Source organism: Equus asinus, chromosome 21 (assembly GCF_041296235.1).
Source record: "Equus asinus isolate D_3611 breed Donkey chromosome 21, EquAss-T2T_v2, whole genome shotgun sequence".
Lineage (NCBI taxonomy): Eukaryota > Metazoa > Chordata > Mammalia > Perissodactyla > Equidae > Equus > Equus asinus.
In genome coordinates this window covers 60,137,871-60,161,279 of record NC_091810.1, presented here as the reverse complement: position 1 = coordinate 60,161,279, position 23,409 = coordinate 60,137,871, and the positions used below count along the sequence as shown (strand labels likewise).

Genomic DNA, 23,409 nt, shown 5'->3' with positions numbered 1-23,409 from the left:
CTAAAGCGCTCTGCTGGGGGAAGGATTCTTTGGCATCACGTGGGGAAAACTATACTCTCAGATCAATGCAGATATTCATTGAGCAGTTAGCAGTACCATTAGAGAGACAAATGAGAGCGTGCTGGCTGCCAGGGGGACCATACAGGGGGGCAGTAACACAGCAGGCCAACCCAGCCCAAGTCTGTCCAGCAGCACAGATCCAGCAACTTAACTTGGTCAGCAACCCCAGAAATCTTCAGCATCTGAGAACGAACTCACCAGAGACTGGTACATAAACCAGACCTGCATTTGAATGCTTCAAGTCTGGTGAGCGGCTCTATCCCCTGAGTCTGACTTCTGCCTGCATCCTTCCCCAGTGCCTCTCACCAGATCGCTGACGGCCTCCTCATTACTAACTGCACTGGACATATTTCCTCCTTGGCCCCTCCTTGCTCTGAGGTGGACCACTGTACTTCACTTAGTGATCGTGTGGCCTTACAGCAGTGATCTTGCCTCTCTCTGCCTCAGTCGCCTTATCTTTAAAATGAAGATAAAAAAATAACATCAAACTCATATTGTGTTGTGATCTTTAAAGAAGATAATGAATGTAAATACTATCCGTACATTGATGACTCTGAAACTTCATTTCTGGCATTAGGCTTCTTTGCTGCCTCCGGATGCCTAAAGCCTGCTGGGTGTGACCATCTGAATGTGGAACAGGCAACATAAAGTTCACACACACACACACTGGACTCCTGATTCCCTCACCCACCCGCTCACCCAAACTGGATTTTCGCCAGTTGTCCCTGCTCAGTAAATAGGAACTCCATGCTACCAGTTGCTCAGGCCAAAGCTTTTGGCGTCAGTCTTGACTCCCCCTTCTTCTCACACCTCCTGTCCAGTCTGTCAGCAGATCTTATCTTATGCTCTTCAAAATCATGCCCAGCAGGTGCCCACCACTGACCTCTCTGCCTCAGCCATCTTGTCCTAGCTTCACTGATGCTGTTGCTCACCTACCCCTTAGTAGTTAAGTTGTCTGTTTGCCCTGGGGATTTCTTTACTCAAAGAAGTGCTCTTCACAGGATTTTATAATGTGAAGCATTATCTTTAGGGATCGTGGTTGCTATTCATAAAGTCATCAGAAGGTCATAAAGTGTCAGAGGTGCAGATTAGGGCCTCATTACTCCAAGTGTGACCCATCGACCAGCAGCCTGGGCATCACTTGAAAGAAAGCCCATTAGAAATGCAAAATCTGAAGCCAACCTAGGATTGCAGAATTAGAATTTGCATGTCAATCTGTGACATGAATCTTGTTAAAATTCAAGAAGCAGGATTGGAAATCATTTAGTCCAATCCTCTCCCCTCCAGTACACACACATACACACACACAACGCACACTGTATAGATAAGGAAACTGAGGCATAGAGTAATACATCTCAAAGACACCAAGTTGATTACTTGCCATCTCTTTTATGTTAAGGGGCATTTTCACAGCCTTATTTACAGAAATCTTTTGAAAGAACTTAGCAAGCAATAAACCTCTAAAAAGCTTTGGAGATCTATTAACTATTCCTTTGATCAGCAATAGCTTCCTTTACAATGCACCCTTGGAGGCTGGAGGGATTAATTATGCAGCAGTTTGCTTCAAAACATTTTCCTTTGATTGGATTTAATCCTCTGTCCATGCAGTTTGAGAAACAACACAGAGAAAGCAGCCTGCTCATGTGGTCCACGTCCCACCCGTCTTCTCACACTCATGGCAAGGAGGGTGCTGGCTATTCAGAAGCAGGGTTTGGCCTTCCAGTCACAAGGAGTTCTGTATTACGTGTTTCACTTATGTTCTAAAACATACACAGTGCACAGGCATTATTTCTGCCAGCCAGGTGTTATGTCAAAATCCTTTTGGAATTTTTTCCCAAAGAATATTTCCAAAGCCACCTTAGAATAGGGTACAATTCATACCCATTCCTTTACTCCTAAGAGTGTACTCTCTGCTTTCTCTCTTACAAGGTCTCTCTTGGGCGGGTCTAAGTGTTTCTTGTTGTTTCCAACACTGTTCCTGAGTGCACTAGAAATGTAAATGGGGAGAACTGGTCTTCACCTTGGGCTTACCTGCCAGAAACTCCATTCAAAGCAAGTAATGAGCAAAGGGAGAAGTGAAATCCAGGCTGCCTATTTCAGCTCCAAATGCCAAATAATGACGTTCCTGGCTGCCTTCAGTAACTGTGTGTCATTATGACTGCATGCGATCACAACTTTCCTGGAAGAGAAGCAGGGGCAACAGAACATAGCAAGACAAATTCCTAGAAATATTCTTCAAAGAGGACTGGGTTAATCACATGCACTTGAGGGTATTACAAAGCCCAATATTATCTTACTTTTTACTAAAGCAAAGAAATTTTGCCCAGAAAGAAAAAAGGCAAGATCAGATTCAGAAAATTCATCCTTGCTTTAATGTGCACTGGTTTTATATCTCAAATTTTCATTTGTCACCATAAAAATGAAGCAAATATTTTAATGGCCTCTTTAGCAGATGCGCCTGGTTTTGGTCCCTCTCCGGTGGACAATTCCCAAATTACAGATGCAAATATTTATGGTATGTTTCTGCAACACACATTTAATATCTAGTCAAGGTAAATAGCTCTTTAAAAGCATAGAAGATTCTCTTTTCAGCTATGTGGAGGGCTGGATTTTCAGAGAAATTTTTCCAAGTTTAACACTCCTGTTAAACTGGGAAGAGAACTGCTAGGAGATAGAATAAAAAGGAATTAAAAAGAAATTTCTAGTTAATGCATGGCTGAGCTTGCAGCAAAATAAGGCAATTCCTTGGAGTCTAGAAATGACAATAAAGCATGAATCCAAAGACATAAGCAGGTGGAGGCCAATGTTTACTCTGCACATTCCTGGGCCCTCAGATTGTGGAAGACTAGGCCCCATGCATGGACAATAGAGGACAAAACCTAGGGAGTGGGCAGGGTAATAGGTTGGATGAGAGGCCCTTTGGGAAAATGCTGATACCCCAAAATGCACCCTTAGTGGCACTAGGAAAAAAGAATATCCTGCAGAGGAATTTGGTAAAGGAAAATGCTTTTGGCCTTAGCTCAGGTGTAAAAGAAAAGAAAGAAATAGGGTGAAGGGGACAGAGAAAGGAAGGAGGGAAGGAAAGGAAAGAGGGGAAAAAAGGAAAGTCTTCTTACTTGGATTTGGGGCCTCAATTCATACTACCTGTACAAAGTAAAATAATATGAAATTTGAGTTTAACTAAGTTTAATGTGGCCCAGATGTGATAAAATCACCAGGCATTTGGCAGAAGTAAATACAAACCCTCTCTGGAGGAAGAGAATTTAAACCTAGACCTCAAAAATTTCTACCAATGAACTTTCAAATAATATGAGCTAAGAATCAAAATTCACCAAACACACAAGAAAATGAGCCACGATGATTGAAAGTTGGCCAAAACAACTAATTTTATTATCAGACTCTCAGAGACTATGTATGTTGGAATTATCAAATATGGTAATGTGTTGCCTAATAGTGGGGATATGTTCTGAGAAATGTGTCGTTAGGCAATTCCACTGTTGTGCAAACAACATAGGGTATACATACACAAACCTAGATGGTATAGCTTATTATACACCTAGGCTACATGGTACTAATCTTATGGAACCACCATCATATATGTGGTTTGTCATTGACCAAAATATCATTATACAGTGCACGACTGAAAAAAAATATGTAACTATATAGTTATATATGTTTAAAGATATAAAAAATGGACTAGAAAATATAACAAAGGAACAAGAGACTACAAAAATTGAACAGGCAAATTTTAAGAAAAACCAAATGGAACTTCTAGAAATAAAAATAAAAAGAAATTTGATTGATGGATTTAATAGCATACTAGATATAGCTGAGGAGAGAATTAGTACCCTGGAATATAGAGCCAAAGAAGTTGCTGAGAGTAGAGCCATGGAGGCAAAGCAATGGAATTCGTGAAAGTAAAAGAGACACGGAAGATGAGTGAGAAAGTCCAACGTGAAGCTAACTGACATTTTAGAAGTACGTAAAGAGAAAATGGGCAAGAGACAAGGTTCAAGAATTTTTCAGAACTGATTAAAGACATTAACGCTTAAATTCAGAAATCTATACCTTGACCCATCTTGGTGAAACTGCAGAATTTCAAAGACGAAAGAAAATAGTAAATGCAGGCTGAAAGACAGATTACCTACAAAGGAATGAAAATTAGACTGACAGCTACGTCTTATAAGTTACAGTACAGTGATATCTTCAATATACTGCAAGAAAAATAACTCAACAGAATTATAAATGAAGCAAAAGCAAAACTATCCTTCAAGAATATATTTTCAGACAAGAACTGCATCTTCAGTGCAATTAAGAAAGACCCACACTCAAGAAATTTCAGAAAGATGTATTTCAAAAAAGAAAATGTGATCTCAAAGGAAGGATCAAGAAGCAAGGAATGAAGAACAAAGAAAGTGGTAAACATGTGGCGCTAAATCTAAGTAAACATTGGCTGCATAAAAAAAATAATGTTAATAAAACGTTAACTAAAATACTGGATATTTAAGTGAGAAATGGATAAAGAGTCTTATATTGTTTTGGAGGAGAGTAAAGATATTATTTCACTTCAGATTTTGATAATATATACCTCATAACATTTCTAGAATAACCACTAAAAGAATAAAAAATAGATTTAACTTTCAAAACCAGAAAGGGAATAAATTTGAACGATGAGAAGGAGAAAAAAGCTAATCAACTCAAAAGAGGGCAAGAAAAGGGGTGGTGGGAGGGAGACAGAAGTCGAAAAAAAAGTGTAGAAAGTTTGAGACAAATAGAAAATACAAAATAAAATATTAGGAATGTAAATTTATCAATAATCAAAATTCATCTAAATCAACTAAAACTAAATAAAAGACAGAGTTTACAGACTGGATTTTTAAAATGATCTATACACTATTTATAAACATCTAAACCATAAGGACAAAGAAAGTTTAAAGGTAAAAATAATTATTTTAAAAGGTTAACACAGACAAATATTAAGCAAAAAAAGATTATATAGCTATAGTAATGTGTAAAAAAAAGCATTACTAAAGAAAAAGAGCATATTACATGGTCATGTCTGCTTCATCACAAGATATATATTTTCAAACTTGCATCTACCAAATACATAGCCCCAAAATGACAAAAACTCAAGGAGAAAATGGCAGAACTCTTAGTAAAATTGATATTCCCCTTTGTGGTGAGAGATTTTAACACCCTTCTCAATCACTGACAAATCAGATAGACAACAAGATTCACTACAGACATGAGGGACCTGAGGACACATTTGACAATCCTAATCTAATTGATTTAAAAAAGGACACTCCACCTAACAAATGGAAAATTCAAATTCTTTTTAAGAACACATGGAAGAATTATAAAAATTAATCAAATATTAGGCCATAAAGCCAGCTCCATAAATTTTAAAGAATCAATACTGTGTGTAGAACACATCTTTCAGACTAAAATGCAATAAGATAGAAATCAACAGACAAAAGATAACCAGGAAAACCCATAATTTGGGAAATTAAAACACACTTTTAAAAAGTTCGTGTGTCAAGAAAGAATTTATAAGGACAATTGAACTATATATAAAACTGAGTAGTAATGAAAACACTACTTATCAAAACTTGTGGGATGCAGCTAACGTTGTGACTATAGAGTATTTAGTTTTAAAATTATTCTGTTAAAAAATAAAGTCTAAAAAGTATTCGTCTAAGCATTATACTTAAGTCAGACAAGAGAAACAGAATAAACTTAAAGAAAGTGGTAGGAAGGCAATACTAAAGATAAGAGCAGAAATTATTAGATTACAAAGATAGATCAATAGATGCTGAGTGGTTCTTAAAAAATAAAATTTGCAGTCTCTAATAATTATTTAAGAGTAAAAGAGGGGCCGGCCTAGTGGCGCAGCGGTTAAGTGCATACATTCCTCTTCCGCGGTCTGGGGTTCACCAGTTCGGATCCCGGGTGTGGACATAGCGCCACTTGGCAGGCCATGCTGTGGTAGGCATCCCATGTATAAAGTAGAGGAAGATGGGCATGGATGTTAACTCAGGGCCAGTCTTCCTCAGAAAAAAGAGGAGGATTGGCAGCAGCTAGCTCAGGACTAATCTTCCTCAAAAAAAAAAAAAAAAAAGAATAAAAGAGACAGATGAAGCAAAAAGCAATAACAAAAAGAGGAGATATATAACAGAGATTGAAAGGAAAATAAATGAATCTCGTGACTTCCTTCAGGCCAATAAATTTTTAAACTTTTTTTAAATGGGCAGACACCAAGGAAGATATCAATGACCAAAGTCTGACTCAAGAAGAAATATAAATAGAGAACTTAATTTGTTTCTAATCATAATAGAAACTGAATTAATATTTTAAATTTCTGCACAACGAAAATACAAGGCCCAGACAATTTAAGGAATAAAAAAATTTCCAGATTACATAAACTCTTTCAGGAAAACAAAAAGTGACAAGGAAGAAGGGCAGCAGCATTCTCTAACTCAGTTTATGAGACTAGTATAATCCTGACCTCAAAACCAAATGAAGGTGGTGTGAGAAAGGGAAAGCACTGGCTCATCTCCCTGTTGAATGTAAACATAGAAATCTGAAACAAAATCTTAGTAAACTGAATGGAATCATGTATTTTAAAAAGGTAACGCATAATTACCAAGTTGGACTCCTTCCAGGGATGCAAATCTGGGTCAATGTCAGATAAGCTAGTGATGTAACTTGTGCATTACCAGGCTAAAGAAGAAAAAACAAATAATCATCTCAATAGAAAGCACAGTGGTGGACATGGGCCTCACAACACTGGAAAGTAAAAAAGAAAGAATACGAAAAAGGAAAAGAGGAAAATTTGGGGGGCCATGTGGCAAAAACTAAAGGTTCAGGTTGCGTCTGTAACATTAGGAAATATGCCTGCATAATGACCATATTCTTTGAATACTTGTCATGGGTAAAATAAACAACCAAATTATCTTTGATAAAATGAATTTAAAGCACTAAACATACAATGTGTATGATGTATTTTTGGTAAAATAGTTACCTCCTTTATTCCTTTCCCTTCAAATCAAAATCTTAGAAATAGTCGGAAGGAATAGATTTTAAAAATCAGTTTTTGCACTATTCCAGTTCTGCTTGCAACCATAACACTGAAAACACATTTGGGGTAACTTCAAATAATTTTCAGCATAGTTCACAAAAATGGTACACATTTCATACCAGATGGTTAATGGATATTCAATAAAAAGCTAAAATAATGTGAAATGACAAAATTGTAAAATCAGTCCAAACTGATCATTGCATATGCACTTTATGTAGTCCCCCTTCTTAGCTCCAATCAAGAACTTTCTAGAGAGATTCTCTTTGCATGGTTTTATTCGAATACTCAATATTCTTTTAGAAGTATCTGGTTTTATACTTACAGAATCAAGTGTTTATACCAGGACTTCAGATAATCAACATAATACAGAGAAAAGTGTTGCTCAACTGAAGTTGAGTGGCCGAATATTGAGGCAGACAAGATCCATACAATTGGGCTTTTGTTTTCCCTCACTACAAACCAGAGCTCCTCCACTGACTGCCTATGGCTTCCTAGAGATAATGGAATTGCGTCCACAGGCTCTGGAACTATAAACTGGAGAATAGATATTTGCTAAGCATCAGTACATTTACAGGGGTTCTCGTTCTGAACTGTATTTTCTACATAAGGTTATTGAGTCCGTTCTAAGGACAATAAAGGTTGCCAATGCACTAACTGAAATAGGTTGTAGAGCTTTCTATTGTGTGTTTCTCTTCCTCTATTGATATTTCACTGATAATCTGAAGGGAGACCAAAAGGAAGAATAAAGCAGCAATGTGTTATTTGTAAACGGCAAGTCATCTAAGTGGTAGGTTCGTTTTGACAACACAACTCTATGGTATAAACTTGGAAACATTTGCCACATCTTTGTTTAAGGACGATACATATGGTGAGAATAAGGTCCTGATGTTGGTCAATGGAGTGAATTTCGCTGATCCAACTGGCTAAAGCAGAAGCCCCCATACCCATCAGGGACCTCCCACAGCTGTGTACATGGACAGTGAAAGCTTCTGCCCATTTTAAGAAGCCTTGTTGTTTCTCGAAGGCCACAAAGTGGCTGCTTAAATGCAAACAAAAGAGAATTATACATCCCAAGAACAAACTAAATGAGAAACCACTATTTTATTTTTTATTCCAAATAATAGCCCCAACACATTGACAATACAAGATCGAGGAAATATTTTGAAGTTTAAAACTAATGTTTTTATCTACAAAATAGAATGTAGATGTCATTAAGATACTAGACTCAAGACATTGAAAATAGATAAAAGAATCTGGTATTTAGAAAAGGTAATTCAAATACCATTAAACAGGACCACACTTCACCCACCATCCTATTAACAAGAGATTTGATACATTCAGCAAAGATGAATGACATGGTTTCTCCTCCTGAGGTGAGCACCACCAAATGAGACCAAGTTGTGAACACACAACTGCTGAGCAATCAAGAGGATGCGTGCTAGCTGGAGGCACGTACAAGGCTGTGGGCATGCAGAGGAGGTGATGCAGAATGTGCATGGGGAGGTGAGGGAAGCATCACGTGGAAGATGACATGAAAGCGGGGTCAGTGAGGATGAGGAAGAGGCAGTGAGAGGTACAGTAGAGCTATTGGGCAGGGAATAAATAAAGCCACATCTCTCAAGCATGTTTCCAAAACATGGTGACTGGATCATAAACCTCCTGCTTTCTCTTGTTTCCTTCAGTGTTTACGTATCCAGAAAATGGCACTGACGATTTCAGAGACCAAGCAAAGAACATAAACCACCAGGTATTTACGGATGTCACAGAAGACAGACCAGATGGGGTCCTTAGATAACATTGCAGGTCACCACCCAAGTGGGTCATGAAATCAATTTAGTGGGTCCCAGATGTAGTATAATGTATCATGGCATAGACATCTTGGAGTGAAACAGAAATATCACAGAGCATCAAAGGTAAAAAGGATAAGTATTGTGTTGTAAACTTTTGTTTCTGTTATATATGTTACATACAAGCTGATACATACTCTAAAGTGTGTAAGTCATGTAAATATATAATATATTATTAATATATTTTATAGTATATGAATATGTATTATATTTTTATGTTCATGTATATATGCATAATTAGAACAGAAATATATAGCATAAAGTCCTTGAGCTTTGGAGAGCAGAGTGAATCATAGGTAAAAAGGATATAGTTTTGTGCAACTTTTATGTTTTACCTATGTAACATGTATTTATTAAATTATTATGTATTTATTTATATCATACAATTATATATTATATATCCTATATATAGTATTGTGTGTAGTATATTATATATCCTATGTAATATATAATTGTGCATATGCATATATTATATATTATACAATTATATGTGTGTATACTATAGATATTATATAATATGTAATATTGTATAATTATGTCATTTGATTTTTAATTTATTATGTATTATAAAGTGTAAATATTTATATAACATTAACATTTATTTGGCTAACAATAATAGATAATATTTACATAACACTTGTAAGACTCTTCTAGAGTATATAAATTGGGCACAACAATAGAATCTATCTCACAGGGCTGTTGTGAGATGCAAGTATGCTAATACATGAGACATAATGCCTGGCACACAGTAGGCTATCAAAAATGGTAGTTTTTTTAATCTTTATTCAAAGATTTCACAGACAGTAGCTGGTGATTCCTTGATATAAACTAAATCAATCTGATGCCAAAATCTATGGTTTTTCACAGCATGAATGAACTCATTGCCAGATGAATATACCTGGTTCCCCTTAATATGCTAGCTACCAAATTTTAGGCTACCTGATAAAAAGTCAATTTTAGTAAGTGAAATTTGTTTACTGCTATTCATATCTCCCTCTTTTTATGGAAAAAATATTCCCATTCCTGGGGCCAAGCCTGTGTCACTTTTCATGAACAACTATATCAAAGAAAAAATTTATTTGAAGAAAATTGTAGTATTTCTGACAAAGATTTCCACATAATTGTTTTCAAATAGTTTGCAATGACATCAAACTCAGCTAAGAAATTAAAAATAAACCCTTGGTTGAAACAACGGCTTTAATAATGGTTAGATATTTTAACACTTAAGATCCATACACGGGAATTACATTGAATTAACTTCTCCATTTCCTATTTTCTTTCTCTCTTCTTTCCATTTTTTCCTCCTTGTTTCTCATTTTTCTTTTATTTTCTCTTTCAGGGACCTCTTTCCAAAGACCCATTACAGATGAACACCTATGTTGCCTTGTACAAATTTGTACCACAGGAGACTGAAGATTTGGAAATGAGGTAAAAAAATCATTTTTTAAAGAAGGAAGGAAGGAGGGAGGGATGGAAGGAGGGAAAATTTAGTCAGTATTTTTCCACGTGAAAAAATAATTCCATTTGTGCTACCTCCTAATGCTTCACAGCAGTGATTCTGAAACTTTAGTGTGCGTCCCATGACCTGCAGGGCTGGTGACAGAGAGCTTACTGGGGCCTACGCCTGGAGATTCTGAGTCAGCAGGCCTGGGGTGGGGCTTGAGAATTTGCATTTCTAACTGGTCTGCAGGTGGTTGTGATGCTGCTGATGTGGGGACCACACTTGAACAAGGATGGTTTTAGTACATCATGAACAGAACTGCTAATAGGAGTTTCATGAAGGTTGAGCATCAAATGCGCTTGGCATCCTGTGGGGTCTAACAAGGAATCAAAAATGTATTTAATGCTCAAATTAACTTTGATTGAAGAATCAAACTAAAATTATTTTTTTTATCCTGCGAGAGGCTAGCAGCTCCCCCCGGCTCACACCCTGAAGTCTGCTTTTGTTTCAGGAACTATCTCACTTCTTGGTAACCGAAACGCTGGGGAGGACAGGGTGAGCGTGGGGACCCTCAGGAAATCTCAGCCTTCCTCTTGACCAGTTGTTTCTTCATGTTTCAGAGATAGTTAAGGTTCAGTCAGTCCTCTGTTCACATCCCACTTATTGTTGAATTTAAGCAATTTATAAACATCTCATTACTATGATTTCCTTATTTATAACAGAATAATAATGACCTCTTCCCCCAAGGTATTTGTGAGAATGAAATGAATAATGTTCATAAAGCATATAGCACAGTACCTAGACATCATAAACACTCAGTAACTGATAGTTATTACAGTTGTTATAACGTAGTGTTCGCTGGCCTGTCTCAAAGATGAGGTTTACTCCTTTCCTCCATTCATGAACCCAAACGTAAGTAATCTTGGGAGAAGGCTTTGGTGTTTTCCATTCCTAGAGCAGGGTAGAAGGGGCTGCTTTTCCAGTCAAATAGGCCCTGGGAGATTGGCCTTTCCTCTTCAGAAAAGAACGGAGAGAGAAATTAGCACTGAAAACTATTGAAATGTCAGAGCATTAAGAAAATGTCCTCCATTTTGGGGTGGACTCCGCTTGTCTGAATGCTATGGAGGCCAAGTTACCAGTCTGTGTCATTCCCAACAGATGGCTTCCAGAAGACCTTTTCTCTCCACCCTGGAGCTATTTGAGCTTCTCCACATCCTCAGGCTTGTGCCATTTCCCAGACATGATCCCTCTCACACTTGCCTGAGTATGGTTTCCCACCTCAGTGAAATCTGCCTCTCCCCTTCCACTTTCCCCAAAGCCTCTTAAAAAGAGAGAGCTACCAAAAAGGCTTCAGTTAGACCCTGTTTCCCAGGTTCCATATGCTGTTGGGTCAACTTCAGCAATGCGGCTGCCCCTCGTGATGAACATCTAGTAAGACTCCATAGCAGACATGTGTACTGCCGGAGTCTGGTAACTCCCCGTGGCTCTCACTCAAGGTCAGCTTTGTTTCAATATTCATTTGCAGTCTGCTTTCAAGTGATTCTTGGGCCTTTCCAGAACAGAGTTTAGGGCCTGGCTTTTTAGATTTGTTCACACAACTAAGCTCTTGTACATCTGAGTTTTCATCACCATTGAGTAAGAACCGCCGTACCAAATTCACTGGGCTGGGGTTGCAAACACTACCTGAGCAGTCTGGCATCAGTGCTGGAGGAGGAGACGGCATTTATCCAGTGAAACCCTATCATATCAGAGACATAACAAGCCCTGAAGGTTAGAGCCTACCTAGGATTCACCACTGGGGTGGCACCTTGCCTTCAGCTTATGGTCCATAGTTAACTATCTGCTGATGAAGACAGGGACAACATATATTTACTTTGCAATAAATACAGTATAGTATTGGGTCTTTCTTGAGATTGTCATTTGGGCATCTAGAATTTAAAACTTAACAACTTCCTATTGTGCAGGTCCATTTTGTATTAGAAGATTATTGTGAAGTCATCAGGTGAAAAAGACAATTCCAGAGAAATTTAGAGTGTTATTGGGGTACTGAGGATTGACATCTAGCTGCCTGGCAGGGGTCGTAACTTTTAGCGCTTATTTTAGTCGGTCGCAGGCCATTAAAAGTCAAGTCGTCTGGTCACGAATCCAACGTTTACAGTCTGCTTCATGGCAAACAGGACTATTCATTCCCAGGAGTGAAATGTCTGCATTACATAGCTGCAAGATTGGAGTGATAAATCATACTTAGATTTTTTTTTTCCGAAGATATCATAAGTTCCCATTTTAAAAGCCGGGCGCTTGATTTAGACTGTGTAAGGCAATGCTTTGGGGATTTGGTATAATACCTTGAATGAACTGGGGCTTTGTGAATTATCTTTTTCTCCTTGAACCATAAGGTGGAAAAAAATTCCTTTTAACAAAATGCTGTTCTTATCCACCTGCATTCTGATTCAGGGGAGCACGCTGGGTATGGTCCTCAGGAAAGAGACCAAAGGACTTGAGAGTCCAGGGAATGTGTGAGCTTGAGACAAAGAGGGCCCAACTGGCAAAGCCAATGGCCATGGATCAGAGCACATGAAGCATGGCTTCAGCAAGCATTCATTACATATCTGCTCAATGATAAGCAAAGCTTTCTCTGCCCCCAGTCAACAGCCCAGACCTCTCTACCGACCTCCAGAGTCACATCCCTACCTGCCTGCCTTGGGAGTAGATGGCAGCCAGCAGCTCCACCCTCCCTCCCACAAACCTGCTCCTTAGCATAAATGATGTCACCATCTGCCCAGGCTTCAAGCTAGCCACTGGAGGCTTCTCCTTACCTTGTGCCTAAAATGTATTTAATATTTAAATCCTACTTGTTCTCTTTGCCTAAAATCTGCTGTATCCATCCCCACCTTCCTCTGCCCCCTGGATTGGTGTAGCAGGCCCTACCTGGTCTTCGTGTTTCTAGTATTGTCCCCTACTCCTCCATTCCCATGCATTTTGGGTGGAGAGGACACTAAGGTGACAGTACAGGGTACTGAGGATTGTCTAAACTTTGGAGTCAGATAAGATGGATTCACCTCCCAGCTCCTCTTCTTTCTAACAATAGAGCATCTTATCTAACTTTCTGAACCTCTGTTTTCTCATCTTGAAAATAGGGATAATAAGTCCTACCCTTAGAGGATGGTTGTGATTAAATAAGATATAACAAAATCTAGTATATAGTAGTAGCTTAAAAATGTTATTTCCAACCAGTTCTAGTCACACTACAGAAGTAGATGCTTCTTTTTTCAGGCTTAAGAAATGAGAGAGAGATAATGAACATATCGACATGGATTCACTGCATGTTCAAGAATACAAAGTATGGGCATCACTTGACCTGGTTTTAAGTCCTAGCCAAGCCACTCACTAGCTGTGTGACCCCCATGAAGCCCAGAAAAGTTACACAAGCCATCCAAGCCTCTGCTTCTTCATTTGTAGAAGGAGATAATCTTTATGCCTGTCTTACATCTGCTCATGACACGTATGTTTGCTTACAACTCTCCAATGTCCTCCTATTACCCTTGGGAAGCCAGAATATTTACAGGGACCTCCAGCAGCTGCACAGTCTCATTCCTGGTGACCTCTTTGTCTTGTCTTGCACCTCTGTTCCCCTCACATCTTTGCTCCATCCACACTGGCCTTCTTTTATTCCTCAAAAGGACCAAACTACCACCTGCCAAGGAATTTTTCTTCCAGAAGTCTGCTCCTCTCCTCCCATCCTCCTATCCACCCACCACCACCACTATCACACACACACAGACACACACACTCTTCCAGTTGACTATTATGCACCCACTAGACCTGAGCTCAGATTTTGCATCCTTGTTGTAGCTTTTCCTGATACCCCCATTCTGGTTGAGATTCCTCTGGTATATAATTTTATGACACCATGTTTCTTGTCTTCAAAGCACTTACCTCAACTTGTATTTATATATTTCTGGAATTATTTGGTCAACTTCTATCTCCCTCATAAGCTCCATGAGAATCTGTAATTGCTAACCCTTATATCCCTGGAGTGTAGTACAGTTCTTGAAAAAGTAAATACTTAATAAATGTTTGATCAATGTATGAATGAATATTGTAGAGAATAAATGAATTAATGCTGCACCTGGTGTGTACAGTTAGTGGACAAACCAAATCCATGGGAATATAATGGAAACTATAAAGGGGGAAGCAAATCAAGCTCGGAGGGCTTAGCCAGAACTTATTTCCTGGAGGAGATGGGCCTTGAGCCCATGAGGAATGTTATTTGTCAAGAAGACATTGTAGAAAAGGAGGCCAAAAGCAGCCTGTGGTCATATTCACAAAGAACAAAGAGTTTAAGAGAATTTGGAAGAAGGCCTGCTAAGCCCTTATTGAAGTACACACCAGTGGGGGATGAGAGAGCGGGCCTCAAGAGAGGAGAAGCCAGGTGCCGCCCCCTCCTTCTTAGGGCAGTGAGGACTCCTCTTAGAAGTGCTGTGGTGCCGTCATTAGTCTCCAAACCCTGTCTAAAGGCAGAGGCTTCACACAGTCTGCTTTGCTACAGTTTCAGTGCAAAATAAACTTCTTTCATAAATTCCTCCACCATTACCTACCCAAATCTCTGGAGCTCACCTACCATGATAGTGCTCTAGCTTTCCATCACCGCAGGCAGAGGGTAGGAGAGAACAAGGGGGCAGGGCAGAAAGGAGCAATATCTGGGAGTCAGATAGACCTGGTCTACCTCCCAGCTGTCCCCTTTACTAGCTGCATCAACTTGAGCAAACTGTTTAATCTCTTGGAACCTCAGTTTTCTCTTTCTTAGGGGGACTGAGTGTTTGAGGAGATGATGTAAACAAAATGTGGGATTTCATACCCAGTACAAAGTGAACAGTATATTTTAGATAGCTTCTCTTCATAATTTGCATCTTTTCACAATATGTTTTATTTCCTAGTCTTCTGAACACCCTCATTAACACTACCCTAAGGATATATAGTAGAGAGAACATAGTTAAAGGCTCTGTCTGGCCTTTGAGCACATCCAGTGAGACATTATCTAACTGGCCCAGTGCTAAGGAGGCTGTAATACCCTGTCCCTCCTCTCCGGAGTAGGTTCTGCAGTTGCTGACATGAGATGCTGTAGGTATGGAATTTCACCACTCACGTGCAAGATCTGATGCCATCGTGCATAGGATCTCCAGACCATTGCTGACAGTTTGAGGTCTGATAACATTGAAGAGCCATCCAGGTTTCTCTGTCTGAGTGTAATGAGCTCGTATAGTAGATAACCTACTGGAATTAAAGGTCTTAGACAATTTCCAACAATAACTCTTATTATCAAGTTTTTTGAAGAGCTCTGAAAATTATGCTTTATGGACTGCCAGCTTAATTCACGAGCAAAGCTCTTTAAAATGCTGCTTGAAATACAAATTGCAGAACCCCATTATAATCAGCACTGGCATCATTATCATCACACACTGCCTCGTGAATTCACATAGGCCATATGTCAAATCATCCTCCTGACCGAGTGGGTGAGTATGTGTGTGTGATACACTCACATATGCACATGCTGTCTCACACGGTCACAGGCAGATATATACAAACTCACACGCAGCCACACACTCACACACGTACATTCAGATTCATATACTCATGAATACTCAAATACACATGCCTTCACACGTGCACACACATACACACGTCATTAGCAAAAGCTTAATAACTCATGCTTAGCTTTTTGATGAAGGTGAATCCTACCCTCCACATGTACAATGTAACCAGTCCCATTATCCTCACTGCTTCGGGGTTCAGAAGTCTACAAAACAGTCTTGGAGCCATCGCTTATTATTCACATCAGCACACCTTTTTAAAATCAATAAGCATAACTTTCATAGTTTTGCCAAGTTGATATGTCACGTAAATAATGTGCAGAGGTAAATAACTCCAAGTAAGCACAAACCCCTAAGGCATCTCAGGGATTCCAAAATAAAAGATTGAAGGTAAATAAAAGACTTAAAGGTTCAAATGCATATTTTAGTGACCATATAATGCCTATTCCAAAGAATCCATTTTGGCTTCCCACATCAGAGTCATTTTCATTTTTATTGGTTCTCCCCTAACAGATTTATATGATAATGACCATGTTTCATAAGGTGGGGGGTGGGAGGAAGAGGAAAAACAAGCTTATGAGCCAAGAGAGGGAATGAGGAGACTACTTTTTCAATATTATTAAATTCTAAAAGAGGTACAAATTAATTGCCACTCAATGTGTGTCAAAGCACCTAAATTTGAGGGGCTTCAAAGAAAAACATGTTTTCTTTTATAACCCCAAATAAGGATTTAAATTCTTGCATCACCAGGCTCTTTCTTGGAAGTAGCAAGTGTCGGATTTTTCCATGGGTGAGTCTGAATGAAACCAGGCAATCATTTGTCTCATTTTCTAATATTCACAAAAACCTCTGGAGACGGGATGGCCTGAATTCATCTCTTTCTTATTTTTTCAAAGTACCACTTGGAATCAAGTTAAAAGTGATTTTAACCCTTGTATGGCTGTTTCTAGGATTTGTTTCATCTCATCACATCATGAATGAGCATCTACTCTCTGCTAGGTGAACAGTTTACAGGCCTTGTTCTCAAAGAGCTCCTAGAGTCACAGGGCTGGGTGGTGGTGGAAGGGTAGACGAGAAGGTACAATCCAGTGTGAGATCTTGCGGGTGAGGACGTGGTCCAGGATGCTACAGCACTTCAAAGAGAAATCAAAGCAGCCTTGGGAGGTAATGGAAAACTTTGCAGGGAGGTGGCATCACAGCCAAGCCAAGGCTTCCAGAAAGAGGGGACATAGGTGCCTGTGCAGCTTGGTTAGTGAGCAATCATTCTCTCTTTCCAATGAGGAGAGGATAAGGGGAGAATAGCTTAAACGGCAGAACAAGAGAATTACTTTAAGACGTTCCAAATGGAAGGCAAACGCAAACTCCATCATAAAGAGAAATGGTGGAAATTCATTGCAGGAGCAGGAGTGTATTTAGATAACTGCATTCATTCCCGTCTTCATTCTCGAAAGACTATTTTAAAATTCAGTAAAGCTTAGTGAATGGACACCTAGCTGTTTAGTTCATATTCCAATGAGACAATTTATGGTTCATTACCCTTTTGAGGGTAAGGAGGGAGAACCAAGCCCAAGAACTCATAGGTAGACAGCAGAGGCTCAAGTCTGTAACCCAGGGAGGTGGACTCCCAGTCCGCTGGTCTTTCTCCTACCCCAAACTTTCCATCCTACATTGATTGTGAGAGATTTCCTCTCTGATAAGATTGATGTTTTAATCAGCAGATTCAAACAATGTATTAATTTATCCCATATTGTCCACTCATATCACTTCCTACAAGTCTATTAGGATTGTTACTTCTGGTCTGAAAGACCAGGAATCTTGTGATCTGTAGAGTGTGTTCATGAAATGTTGCTCTTGTTCAAGGATAATTTTAGAAATTAGGAAAAAATCATGACTCTTATACAAATATACATCTGGTTCAAAGGAGAATTCATACATCACACGTAAGTAGGCCATCAGGAGTGCTGATGTGAATTTACAAATAGATGCAAAATTGGTCAGTACTCACGGAATAATAACCGATTACATTCCATCAGACACAACCTGCTTGCATTTTTCTGGACAAGAATCATTTGCATTATCATCAATCTTATACAACTTTCAGCAATGTAAAATAGCTCAAAGACATTGAAAAGGGCGAGATGACCTGGAACGGACACTCAGATCAGTAATCTATTTCACCCGTTTCAAAGTCTTTCACAATTTTCCCTGCCACCCCCTTGAATTCTTTTAGCTAATCTGTGAGGTTACTCAAGCAAGTAGCAGTTCACAGAGGAAAAAACTATGGTTAGGTTGGCTAAACCACTTGTTACAAGCCAAAGAATCTCCTGGAGAATATCATTAAAATAGAAATTCCTGGGCTCCACCCAGGCCTAGAGAGTAAAATTCACTTGGAAATCTGTATGGTTAGATGTTCCCCTGGATTCTGATTATCTTCCAGATTTGAGGACAACTGTGCCTTATCTAAAAACCTGCAGCAGGCCAGTGGCAGACCCAAAACCAGAATGCAGATTTCCTGATTCTCAGTCGATGCTCAGTACACTGGTCTTCATTGGACTTTTGGCCTGTGACTTATGTGGTGATGTCCTTCATTCTGTGAGGTTTTATGAGCCCTCCATAAAATAAGAAAAGGAGAGCCCTGGAGACAGAGTAAGACAGAATAAGACTCCCTTGGTGTCTCGTTTCCATTCTCTAACTACATTACTGCTTGGCAAATGCATCAACTTAATTAAAACTAAATGTAATTCTAATGCACCAATTTGATTTAAAAATAATCTTCACAGTCACCAGGACATCAAAATGCAATTAAGGCTATTTGAGGAAAGTCTCTGATGCATATTATGCTCTGATGCTGCACTATGTCAAGAAACCCAGATCTTCCTGAATGTCACTAATGTGTTTAGCAGCCTCCCTCTTACTCAAATGCCTCTTTCAATTAGGTTCTGGAGAGCGTGATCCATGACAGTTCAGGAACATTTACCAAATCCCATCCAAATGGCCCTCTAGCTGAATGCTTTTCCTCTGAGCTCGTCTACAGACTTGGGAAAGCGCAGGCAGTCTTGCAGATGCCAAGCTTAAGACAAAATCAAACTGCAAAGTTCCGGAGTTCCTTGTTACCTACCCATGTGCTCAGACTGTTAAAGGCTCTGGACCAGGATTATGGAAATTAAGAACTAAGTCTAGTAAAAAATTAAGCAGTAGATCTAAAATTAATGGAGCAGTTTTGCTGGCTCCTTTTTCTGTTCTCGTTAGCCTGGGTTTTCCAGGACATCTGTTTTGGCTGAGTGACTATGATTGTGGTAAGCTTGATTTGGGGGGGTTTTTTGCCTCATGAATGGGAAAGTGTAAGAAATATAAAAAATATCTCAAAATACTTATGGAGTCAAATGGGCAGTTCTGATGAGTTTTCACAAGGTTTGGGTGGTGCAAGAGGCAGCTTGATTCAGTGACATTCGTAGTGGATCCAACCCTGCCTATAAGTGGGGAAGTCGCTCTGAATTTTCTCACTTGGGTGCAAATGCAACAGGTCATGCCCACTTCATTCAGTGAAAATTGCTATCTCCCTCCAGGCTAGGTGGCTGGCCTCCCTTCCAACCTCTCCATTGCAATCAGCCCCCCTGGGCCGAGGAATACTAGCTCCAGCCCCCAGGCCCTGCCCCACCTTTGTGGTCACTACCTGGAGTGGAGGGGCAAGAGGGATGGGGGGCACTGTGAAGAGAGGGAAAAGCTTTTCTAAAACTCTGAATCACACCAAAGGTCAGTGTCCGAAGCCATTAAGACCAGAGGTCAAAGACCGTTTCATTAACCAACTGTCCCTGCCAAAAACCTAAAGGGACACTCACTTAAAAGGCATTGATCACCAGATCTTCTCATTTCCAAGTGAAAGATTACATTTTTAGGAGGAAATTAGAATTTTTAAGCCCTTAGTGTATATCAACCACATTGCCAAAGACTTTCACATATGCTTTCTCATTTAATCCACAAAACTTTGCAAAGTAAATATAGTTCATTATATATATTTATGCATAATAAGTAATTATATAAATATAATTGAGGCAGCTGAGTCTCAAAAAGGCATATATGTTTGGGATTTTTGTTTGGGGTCAATTCCACACTTGTTTGCACCCTCCTAGTATATTTCTTCTCATTCAGCAAAGACACTTACTGTAAATTACCAGTTTACATCACTTTCTCCTTTGAGATTACTGACATCTTGATGGCGATAACTATGTCTTAACAACCATAATAACCACCATCTATTGTGGGCTTTTCTAAATGTGTTTCACAAGTATTACCTCATTTAATCCTCAAAAATATTAATGAGGTAGGTGTTGTTATTATCCTCACCTGACAGATAAGAAAACTGATGCTTAGAAAAATCATTTCATCTTGTACCCTCAGTGGCCACCTAAGACCTAACATGTCATAAGCATTCAAAAAATACCTGAATGTCAGATCATTTCCTTTGGCTCAATAGACAGCGATGGAGGGATGAAGACAAATTTCCTGTGTATTCCAAAATATTTAGTATATCAAAAACATTATGAAAGCAAAGAAGGCCCAGAGTATCCTGCCTTGTCCAGATGTTTCCCAAAGGAGGGCCGGTCTGAGGTGTCAGTTTGTCCCAGACAGTGAGAAGGTGTTTCTCGGAGGCAGTGACCTCATCAGGTGGGTGTCAGTGTCTCAACTCCAGGAATCTGCGCTCTTCGTGGGGACTGGAGAGAGGCTCAGCACAGGGCCTCAGGACAACTCACATCTGCTCTCCAGGAGCCCCCACCCATAGACACTAAGCCATCTTCATAGCACCTTACAGAAGAGTTCCCTGGAGCTGGCTGGACTCAGCTTGCCTGTCGTTTGCATGTCTGTGCACACTGTGCCTTCTGAGGCCCTGAAGCCAGTTTACCTGGTAGTGGAAAATATGGGTTTCTATGTCCAAGTGGAAAATTGAGAAATGAGGGAGGCAGAGGACTACTAAGAATGAACCCAGATAACAACCGTTACTCTCACGTGCACGTACACGTAAACACACACGAACACACTCACAAATAAACTCTGCCCTCACCATTAAGCCATAATTCTATAGTTAGCTTTTGTTATTTTATTCTTAATCTCATTGATAGCCCACAGTTCCCTCATCATTTCAAGATTTTCCATAAATCATGATACAAACAACATGATAATCTTCCTCTGGACCAGAGACAAATTTTACTGAACAAACAAAAGGAAAAGACCAGCTGAGGTGCTCTGATCAATCTGCTCCAAATAGGAAACAGATGCTTTTATTGCTTACGAATTGCGTTGTGCACGGTATCATGGTATATAATTCTAGGTTACAGTACAAGCAGAGTGTTTACCTGAACTCAGGATGCTCTGATGGAGTTAAGCAAAGGGAACCTTTTTTAAGTATTTGGGGGCCTGACAAATTCATCTCCAAGAATTTGGAAGTATAGAGTTAAATTAGAAAGATCTACACATAATGAATCAGAAACGTAAAGTCGCTTGAAAGAAAGAGAATAACTTTTTGGCCAGAGCAGGACTTTCTTTGAACATGCCTGGGGTATGATAATCTGAATGAAGAAAGAATTATCCCATGGAAAGGGGACCTGGTCAACCACAGAGGCATGAAGTTATTGGAGGCAGAGAGTCATGCACTAGCAGTGCCCATCCTAGGACCAACCAGGGGAAGGAGAATTTTAGGCATCAGGCCTCCATTCCTCCGGGAACAATGGCAAGTCTCTCTCTACATAGAACTGATGAACAGGATGTTTGAATTTAGTTCTTTGATGGCAGGACATAGCACACCAACACCAGGGGTAGAAGAGAACTAAGCTGAGAAGGGGTTGAGGAGAGCTCACAGATGAGAATAAAGGGCTGCCACACAGGGCCACAGAGGATTGCCCTGGGAGTTAGGGTAACAGCAAGCTGGAGCTATAGGGGCAACTACGTATGGGCAGCAGCTGGGGTTATCATTCTTCCCAGGCTCCCTGGGGATTAGCTCCTTTGAATAATTTCTCTGGCTCAAGGATATAGATGCTGTCCCTAGTTTTCTGGTGCCCCAGAGCAATCAGGGCAGAGGCTGGTGCACAGTGGCCCTCAGAGTGTGAGAGCCCCATAGGGGAAGTGCTTGGAGGTGTTGACTTAATCAGCTGCTTAAGAAAGAGAAGTGACCAATCTCTAGCTAGGGTTTCAAAACTGGGTCAAAACACATTTTTTTTAAAAACCAAAAATCATTATATTACACAGAGTGGTTTTATCTTGCATGCCTACTCAGATCCACTACCTGGAGCCCAGTGCTGGAAAGGATTCTAAATCTGAGTGCAGGCTCAGTGGGAAAGAATGCTGAGATTGAAAGGTGATGCCAGGCAGGGGCATGAGGGCAGTACAAATCCCACAAGCCACGGGTTTGCTGACCCACATGTTAGAGAGCTGCTGTCTTGGATTCCAGTGCTGCCCCAGAGCAAGATCCTCCCTACAGTGAGAAAGAGGCATTAGCTGTCTCTGCCAGGTGATTAGAGTACTTGGCTAGTCTCAGGAGGCGTCTACTTACTCTTTATGACTGCATCCTGTTTATATCCTTCATAGCCCTTAACACTATTTGTAATTGTGTATTTATTAGTTATATGTACACATTATATATTTGTTACTTATATATTTATTTAATGTTTTATTATATATTTGCTTATTTATTAGCCATCTTTCTCACTAGAATATTATCTACAGCGAGGCCTTTATTCATCAAAGTAGACCCACTGCCTAGTAAAATGGCTTTTTTAGGATCGGCCTTCTGGAATATTTGTTGAGTGAGTGGGTAAACAAAAAAACAAAAATAAGTGAATGTAACTCTCCTCACTCAACAAACAATTTTCTGATCCTGGCAGAGCTCTTTTATAGGAAAAGACAGAATCCCCATCACATTGCCAGGAGTATGTCTGGTATTTCTCATAAAATTTTAGCTTATGAAATCTGGCTTATAAAATAAGGCCAGCAAGTGCCTTCTTCTAATGTGTCGTTTAGTTAACATGGGTCGTGCCCTCAGGGACTACCCATCCCTGGGCGTGAGAGTGAGTCTCTATCTAGACCATAGGAATAGAGGTCAGATTCACCCCAATCTCCAGCTTTATTCCCTACTTACAATTTCTGCCAAACCATAAACTAAGTCATTGTATTTGATACTAACACATGGTTTCTTAGGTTATTAGGTTAAATAAAATCTGCTGGAGCTAGAAAGATTTTTCTACATCAACTTTCATCCTTGCTGCTTAATTAAATCCCTCACCTGGGAAAAGAGTGATTTTCAGCCCTCTCACTTTCTGCGGCATCAGCGTGAAACTGTGACTGTTGAAATACCAAAATGCCAGTTGTGTTTAATGCTTCAGGTACAACAAGCCTGTTATA

The 23,409-nt window shown here is 39.7% G+C and overlaps 1 protein-coding gene across 5 annotated transcripts in view; it reads left to right on the top strand.

Moving 5' to 3' along the window:
• The window catches only part of STAC (SH3 and cysteine rich domain), a 151,387-nt gene that overhangs the window by 105,250 nt on the left and 22,728 nt on the right, over window positions 1-23,409 (top strand). For all 5 annotated transcript variants that reach the window (XM_044754895.2, XM_070492713.1, XM_014845807.3 and 2 more), the window contains 2 exons: window positions 8,821-8,885; window positions 10,325-10,413. In XM_044754895.2, coding sequence (XP_044610830.1) covers window positions 8,821-8,885; window positions 10,325-10,413 — 154 coding nt within the window. The remainder of the gene's footprint in view (window positions 1-8,820; window positions 8,886-10,324; window positions 10,414-23,409) is intronic.